Here is an 8,453-nt window from a genome sequence, read left to right as displayed (position 1 = left end):
CCAGGTGCTGTTTACACTGATTCTCCCAACTGAACTCTCAGCTTCAAGAGGGCTGGGACTTCCCTCTGCCTCGTTCATGGCCGAGGGTTCTGGCAGTTTGGAAGTGCTCAGTAAACACTTGTTGGGTGGGAGTGCATGAAGGAGCAAATGCCTATACCGGAGGCAGCGTGGTGCTGGGAGGGACACGGAGGCCTTGGAGTCACAGGACCCCAGGTCACAGGAACCCAGGGGTTAAGCTGGCCCAGCCACCTTTTTCACTTCTGCCAGTTGCTGAATCTCTGCGCCTCCATCACTTTGAAAAGGGGCCCGAAATCCCTACCTGGGGGCCAGCTGGGAAGCACCCAGGCAGGACCTGACAGGCCTCCCTCAATCACTGCGTCCACATGGTTCTGGAAAGCAGGGTTTATCCTCCGCATGTGCTCCATGTCCCCAAAACGGTGGGACCTTTCAGAAAACCTGGGGATGACATATCACTACAGAAAGTCTAGGAAGAAGAGTAGGGAGCCACCCCCTCCAGGGCTCCCCAAAAGGACGGTGCTGCTGGGAGCCTGCGGCACTGGGGAGCTGCCGTGGGGTGACCGGTCCCCCAGGACCTCGTCCCCTCCCCATCATGCTTGTCTCTCTGCAGCTGCCCTCACCCCAGGGACTTCCATTGAGCTCCTGGGACATCAAAGTGAGCCTCGCATATCAAGGAGGCCACAGAGTGCACGGTGTAAAGAAACCACTCTAGCGGCTAGAAACACTGTAGAAAGCGGCCAAACACAAAGTGTTCTTCACCTTGGCAGGCAGGACCTGTCCCTTAAAAGGTTCCTGGGACAGTCCAGGCTCAGCTCGGATGCTACAAAACAGGGGTATCCCGCACCTGTGATAACATCCCCATGGAAAACTCCAAAAGCAGGGGGAAGCTTCCAGCACCACTCTCACTACCACTGAGTGTCTGGACGCTGGGCTTCGTGCCTGCCCAGGGCCACCCACAAGGAAGGCCTGAGTGTGATCAATGGGCCACTGGAGGCCGGGCTGAAGAGCCCAAGAGAAAAGGATGTCCAGAGAGCCACCAGGGTGTGGGTGGGCCCAGGCTCGGTGGGTGCTTGGCCACAAAGGGGCTCATCAGTGAAAACCCTACCCAGAAGTCTTTGTGACTGGGAGCAACGGGATGAAGTAGCCAAGGGGGTGGCCAAGGGGCCACGAAGCTCACTTGAGAAGGCCCTGGTGGACTAGGAGGAGGCATGGGGACTTGGTCCTGTGGCCTGGGAACCCGGGAGGTTTCAGAGGGACGAGGCCATTAGTTCTCTAGGCCCCTGGGCAGCGAGATGATAAAATCTCCCAGGGTAAGTAGCACTATGTCCCCTCACCGAAAAAAATCCCACATGCCCTGGAGAAGGAAATCCCCCTCTCAGCCACAAAACTGGCTCTGATGTATTTTAAGACTACTGTTATACAGCTTTAGATTTCTACACTATAGCTGTTAGCAGAGACATCCCAGCTACTTAAATCAGCCTGAGTTAAAGTAAATCAAAACAAAACCCTCCTGGGGATGGGTGGGAAGGTGCCAGTGCAGAACCCGCACAGGTGAACAGGCCAGGGACCCCTCCTTACCGCCACACCCTGCGACCTGCGCATGCATTTGTTGGACAGGTCTGTGTCAGGGTGGGAGCATTACTCAGGACAGGCTGCTGGAAGCCCCAGACCTTTCTCAATACCCACTCCTCCCACAAAGGACTCGAAGCATGGCTCGGGCACAGCGGCTGGGAGTCAGGCAGACTTGGATCCCCGTGGTCCCTGGGCCATCCCAGCGGAGACCTTGGCAAGCCCCGAGCTGCAGTGGCTTCAGCTGATAAAGGCGAGGCACAGGCCCTCCCCACCCCAGACTGTCAGGGAACCACAGAAGACAGTGAGAGGAAAGCATGAATACCTAACACAGAATAGGCGGCCTCTGAGAGCAGCCTCGCCTGCCCAGAAATACAGGGAATAGGGGCGCCTGGGGGGCTCAGTCGTTAAGCATCTGCCTTCAGCTTGGGTCATGGTCCCAGGGTCCTGGGATCGAGTCCCACATCGGGCTCCCTGTTTGGCAGGAAGCCTGCTTCTCCCTCTCCCACTCCCCCTGCCTGTGTTCCCTCTCTCGCTGTGTCTCTGTCAAATAAATAAAATCTTTAAAAAAAAAAAAAGAAATACGGGGAATATAGTCAATAATATTGTAATAATGTCGTTTGGTGGCTGTTGGCGGCTCTGCTCATCATGGTGAGCACTGAGTAATGTATAGAATTGCTGAATCAATATGCTGTCCACCTGAAACTAATATAAGATTGCATATTTACTTCAATAAAAAATTCCATAACTTAAATAAACATATGTATGTATGTATATATGTATACTGTGCTGTCATGGGGTCTATCCTGCACTTAGCACTGGACCAAGAACTTGACATGAGCTATCAGAACACCTGGCCTGCACCCCCTTCCGACCCTGTCTATCCTTTCAGGTGCTCTAGTCTGACACTCGGAGCCATTCTTTATTTCCTCTTCTCCCTGGCCCCCACAATACTCACTGTATCAGCAGGCCCTCCTGGTCCTACTTCCAAAACATCTCTTTCATTCACTCCCTTCTTGCCAAATCCCTGGTCCATGCCCCCCCATCTCTCTCTGGATCACATGATGGTCTCCTAAGCTTTCCCTGCTTCCTCTCTTGAGCCCTGCTGTCTGCCCCACTGCCAGGCTGTTCCCCACTTTGCAACTAGAGCGATCTTTTTTTTTTTTTTAAGATTTTTTTATTTGACAGAGAGCGAGAGAGGGAACACAAGCAGGGGGAGTGGGAGAGAGAGAAGCAGGCTCTCCTCTGAGCAGGGAGCCCGATGCGGGGCTCGATCCCAGGACCTGGGGATCATGACCTGAGCCGAAGGCAGACACTTAACAACTGAGCCACCCAGTCGCCCCTGCAACTAGAGCGATCTTAAAATATTTGTAAATTTTTTTTTTTTTTTTGGTGCGGTACCTTTTTTCCAGCTTTACTGACATATGATTCACAAAGAATTCAAAATTTCAAATGGGAGATACATTCACATGGTTCAAAAAGGTTAAAAAAAGTTAATACACAAAGCTGGACAGTGAAGAATCAACCCCCCAGCGCTCCCCAATTGTCTGCCCCCTAGCTCTTCAAACAGTGAAGCTCTTCCCTCAGCTTCCTTAAAGCAAACACAGCAGCAGGAACACAGGCCCTCATTTCTGCCTTTTCCACCCAAAAGACAGACACCGCACAGCCTGTTCTGTGCTTTGCTGTCTTCACTGACAATACCTCGATATGACAGGCACACTCATTCCTCTTTCTGCTGCATGGTGTTCCCCTGAATAGACGGATGGACCATGATACTCCCCTATTAGTGGGTGTTTGAGCTGTTTCCAGTGTTTTCCTATTTCCAAAAGTTACTTTCATGAATGACCTCGCACTGATGTCCTTTCTCATGTATGAGGCAAGGCAATTTCCAGAAGTGGAACTGGTGAGAGATAATGCCAAATGTATCTTCCACAAGCAATGTCTGACAGGGTCTGTTTCCGCAAACTCTCACCAAGAGAATGTATGCTCAAAGTTGTGCATATTTGCCAGTTTTCTGGTATTGATGAAAAATGGCACCTTGGCATAGTTTTGATTTGCATTTCTCTTACCTAAGTAAGGCTGAGCATCTTTCCTATGCTTAGGGGTCATTTACTTTTTCTTCCTTGTGAACTAATTGTTTATATCTTTTGTGCATTTTTCTCTTAGGCTGTTGATTTTTTTTTGCTGTTGATTTCTAGATTTGGGGTCATAATTATAAAGGTCCTCTACTCTAAGATTTCAAAGGAAATCTCTCCTGTTTTCATTTGGTACTTACACAGTTTCGCTTTTTGCATTTCAAGTTCTTTAAAACATAAATCAGATCACATGACACTCCTGCCTGAAATCTTCAGTGACTTCCCACTTGCGCTCAGGATAAAATCCGGGCACGTCTCTGCAACAAGTCCCCACTATAGCCAAGCTCCTCCTCTTTGGTTCCATGAACATGAACGTGCCAAGCTCTCTTCTGCTGTTAGGCCTTTGCAGCTGCTGTTCCCTCTAGCTGTAATGCACTTCCTCTGCTCCTTCGCCCAGGTGGCCCTTTGTACCCTCTGGTTGAGTCCAATGCCTTCTCCTCAGAGAAGTCCAACCTCCCCTCTGTCACTTTTTCAGCAAATCTTGTGTTTACTCGTCTGCATCCAAGTTTACTGTCCATTTCCCTTGCATACATGAGCCCCATGAAGACTTGTCTGCCTCAGTCACGACCCTGAGACTGTGGCCTCATGCTTCCCCATACTAGGTTCACTTAACCCCCAAATATAGCCAGTGCCCTCTGCTGCATTCCCATAATGTTCTTGACACCATAAAGTGCCATCACATAATGTTCTTGTTCATGACAGAGTTTGTCTGAAGCCTTGGGGTAAACAGAGACTAAGGCAAAGGGCAGAACTTAAACCTGGACTTTAGGAAATGAAGCTCCCAGGGCCATGGGGAGTCTCCTAGGTCTGGGATGCCCTTCACACGCACTCCTTGTGGCCATGTCTCCCTTTTCTGAGTTCCTGGCTTCTCAAACACCTCCAACCTTGCCACACTGGACAGTTTGGCTCCTGTACAGACTGGTAGGGTGGGCTCCCTGAGAAGGACCAAAAGGCTCACTTAATTGCCATCTAGAGATACGTAAATTGCATCCTAGTGAGGGCAAGCCACTCACCCAGGGTCCTCCAACCAGTGAATCTGGGAAGCCAAGTCCTAGGCAATTAGCCCTTCCTGGCTGCCCATCAAAATCATGGCAGCACTGGCCTGTCCTGCCAATGGCAACTACAAAGCGGAGGGTCCAGTGGCGCCAACCGTGTTCCTTGCGTGGTTTTCTGTGCTCAAGATTTGGTGGGCAAGATGCCCTCCCCCTCCTCTCCACCCCCAAGCAAATGATGCCAGCACAGACATAACTAAGTTTTCCGGTAACTACATTAAAATGTAAAAAACAGGTGGAATCTACTTAATATATTTTATTTGACCTAATATATTCAAATTATTATCACTTCCACATGTAATCCCTATAAAGCAACACAACGAGCTCTTTACGTTTTTGTCACTAAGTCTTCGAAATCCGGCGTGGACTGTGCACTTACCGCACAACTCAATTCAGACCAGCCCTATGCAAGCGCTCAGCTGCCGCAGGCAGGCAGGCAGGGGCTGCCCGGTGGGACAGCGAACCTCGGACCAGCAGGGGCCCTGCGCTCAGCTGGGGTGCCGCGGCGGGGTCCGGCCCCGGTGGGGTCCCGCCCCGGTGGGGTCCCAGCATGAGGGCGGGGGGCAGGGCCAGAGCTGCAACCCCGCCCCCGACCCCGACACGGCCCAGAAACCGCCGGTGGGACCCGGCTGAGAGCTGAGCCTCGCGCCCACCGCGGCCCACTCACCTCGCCACCGCCTCCACGGAGCCAGGGATCGGCGTGCCGCCGTCCTCACCGCCATCGTACAGCACGCCCGAGATGTCGAGCAGCACCCCATGCACGCCGGCCAGCCGCTCTCCCCACGCGGCCATTGCGCTCTGCCGTGCGCCTCAGACTCCGCGTCCCCACCCCCGGCTGGGAAGTGCGGCCGGGCTCGCCGCGCAGGGGCGCCTGGGAAGTGTAGTCCTGGGCTGTGCAGACCGGCGGGGCGGGGCGGGGCGGGGCCAGCGGGGTGGGCCGGGTGTAAACCCGGAACCGCGGGGCGCAAACCACGGACCCCTGGCTGTCGCCTCTCCATTCCCGGGTCCCACGCCCCCGAAGTCGGAGCCATCTCCCCAGGACAGCTCAATGGACAAAAGGCAGGAAGAGCAAAAAACAAGCCCCTGGGAAATAGTCAACCTCCCTAAAAACCAGAGCAAGGCAAATCAAGACAAGGAGGCACCTGTAAAGCAGCAAACATTAAAGAGATCAGTGCTTCGTTGGTGTCCTCATCCTTTTGCTGAGAGTGTGACAGCCCTAAAAGCAATGGAGATAGTTAGACCAATTGGCCGGGTAATCCCACGCCTGGGAAGTGATGCTAAGGAAGTGATTCTAAAGACGGTGAGTGCAGTGTAAGCTATCAGGCCAGAACAAGCTGGAGAAGAGTCGGTGTGCAAACAAGTGTAACATGGCTACAGAAAGAAATATTATGCCACCAACAATGAAAACTAGGTAACAACGTGGAAACTGCTTGTGTTATATGAGAAAGCAGACTACAAAACTAGTAAATTTTACATTACCAGGCAGTAATGTAGACCACGGCCCTGCAAAATTAAGGATGCGTAGGAATAGGGCTGGGAAGAAAATGGGAACATTGCAGTGTGTTAGGCCAATGACATTTTGGATGAATTGTTACAATCCATTTAATGTTACCTCATTTTTGCAATAAATAGAAATTGATAGAAAAGGGGACATTTCCTTGACTGCCCCTCTGACCTTTCCAAGTATTTAAATTGAAACTTGAGGGGACCCTGGGTGGCTCAGTCAGTTAAGCGTCTGCCTTCGGCTCAGGTCCTTATGTTGGGGTCCTGGGATGGAGCCCCTCGAGAGGCTCCCTGCTCAACGGAGGGCCTGCTTGTCTCTCTCCCTCTGCCCCTCCCCACACACACTCGTGCTCCTGCTCACTCACTATCTCTCTCTCTCAAATAAAAAATAAATAAAAATCTTTAAATTGAAAAAAAAAGAAACTTAAAAAAATCAGACTCCTCTGGGCATGACTTAGCTTTGAGGTATCAAAAGACCATATTAGAATGGCCACTTCATTTTAGGTTCTTCAGTCACAGACGGGACATAGAATTTGTCAGAATCGTAGAATTTTAACTCAATTCAATGAGTTGTGCATATTGTATTGCTAAGTTTACTGGGGAATTTTGTGCTCTGTTGATTTTACAGGAGCAATGTAAAATGTAGTTCCTGCCGTTTGGGAATTTACAATCTGGTTGAGGGAGAAAAGAATATTAGACCTTAAAACAAAACAAAAAAAAGAATATTAGGGCGCCTGAGTGGCTCAGTTGGTTAAGCGACTGCCTTCAGCTCAGGTCATGATCCTGGAGTCCCGGGATCGAGTCCCGCATTGGGCTCCCTGCTCAGCAGGAAGTCTGCTTCTCCCTCTGACGCTCCCCCATCTCATGCTCTCTCTGTCTCTATCTCATTCTCTCTCTCAAATAAATAAGTAAAATCTTTAAAAAAAAAGAATATTAGCCATGGGTCTTAGCTGCAGAAAATAGAAACCACACCAACTAAGGGTTTACACAGGCAGTAAGAAACTTACAGATTTCCACAGGAACTGGAGAACCAAGCTCAAGTACCATATAGCCAAGAGCCATGCAGCTATGAGAAATGCCCGACTGCATTGTTCCACTGGGGTAACTTGGCTCCTAAGTTACCAGGGACCTGACAGTACAGGCCCCAAAGAACCAAATCCACCCACCACCATGGCTTGGAAGGATTCTCTACACCTGTGGCTACCACTTACCTTGCTTTCACCATGTCTAGCTTGGTAGAACCTAGTCCAAGCTGCAGGGGAGTCTGGAAAATGCAGTTTTTAGCTGTCCAGATTCTGTGGTACAGGAGCCGAGTGAGTCAATCTGGATAATCTGCATGAACATCATGCTCTGATGCACGTATTGAACGTCTACTTTGTGGGCTCAGGGCTCTAGGAATGCAGAAAGGCCGAAGGTGTGATCTTTGCCTTTGAGTCAAGACTAGAGAACAAGACGTACACTTTGAAGATTGCCGATTAAATGTGTGCCAAGCCAAGGAGTGACATAGACACAGCCAAGAGGATGGGCTCTGTTAACCAGAGAAGGCAGCAGTGGTTTCTGAGCCGAGGGACAGCCTGAAGTGGACCTTGAAGAGTAGCTTCCTGCCAAGGAGGAGAAGCAAGGGCATTTCTGCCAGTGGTGAGGAGCCTGCCCATGGTTCTCCCTCTTCTACCGGCCATGTATGACCTTGGGTAAATCACTTTCTATATCTAGGATTATGGTAGACAGAATAATGTCCCTAGAAGGTGTCCACATCCTTCTCTCCAGAGCCCGGGAATGTACGCACTTACCTGCACATTTGCAGATGCAATTAAGCTAAGGACCTTGAAATGGGCGGTTATCCCGGATGATCCAAATAGGCTCAGTGTGATCACAAGAGTCCTTATAAGGGAAAGAGGGAGACAGGAGAGTCAGAGTCAGAGAAGGAGACATGACAACAGAAGCAGAGCTGAGAGAGAGAGGGAGAGGGAGGAAGGGAGTAAAAGAGAGAGGGAGGGAGAGAGAGATTCGAAAACGGCCTTGAATATGAAGGGGCCTTGAGCCAAGAAATGCAGGCAGCCCCTAGAAGCTGGAAAAGGGAAAGAAATGGATTATCCTCTGAAGCCTCCAGAAGGAATTCAGCCCTGCTGACACCTTGATTTTAGGGTTTCTTGCCTCTAGAACTGTAAGATAATAA

At 50.6% G+C, this 8,453-nt stretch overlaps 1 protein-coding gene across 2 annotated transcripts in view; it reads right to left on the bottom strand.

Annotated features, from left to right (window-relative positions):
• Positions 1-5,603, bottom strand: part of LOC110592716 (phospholysine phosphohistidine inorganic pyrophosphate phosphatase) — a 120,646-nt gene extending 115,043 nt beyond the window's left edge. For both annotated transcript variants that reach the window (XM_021703803.1, XM_044916621.1), the window contains exon 1: positions 5,442-5,603. In XM_021703803.1, coding sequence (XP_021559478.1) covers positions 5,442-5,566 — 125 coding nt within the window. In that variant the 5' untranslated portion in view covers positions 5,567-5,603. The remainder of the gene's footprint in view (positions 1-5,441) is intronic.
• Positions 5,604-8,453: the final 2,850 nt, after the last annotated feature.

This window comes from Neomonachus schauinslandi, chromosome 6 (assembly GCF_002201575.2).
Source record: "Neomonachus schauinslandi chromosome 6, ASM220157v2, whole genome shotgun sequence".
NCBI classification, from domain to species: domain Eukaryota; kingdom Metazoa; phylum Chordata; class Mammalia; order Carnivora; family Phocidae; genus Neomonachus; species Neomonachus schauinslandi.
This window is presented reverse-complemented; position numbering and strand designations above follow the sequence as displayed.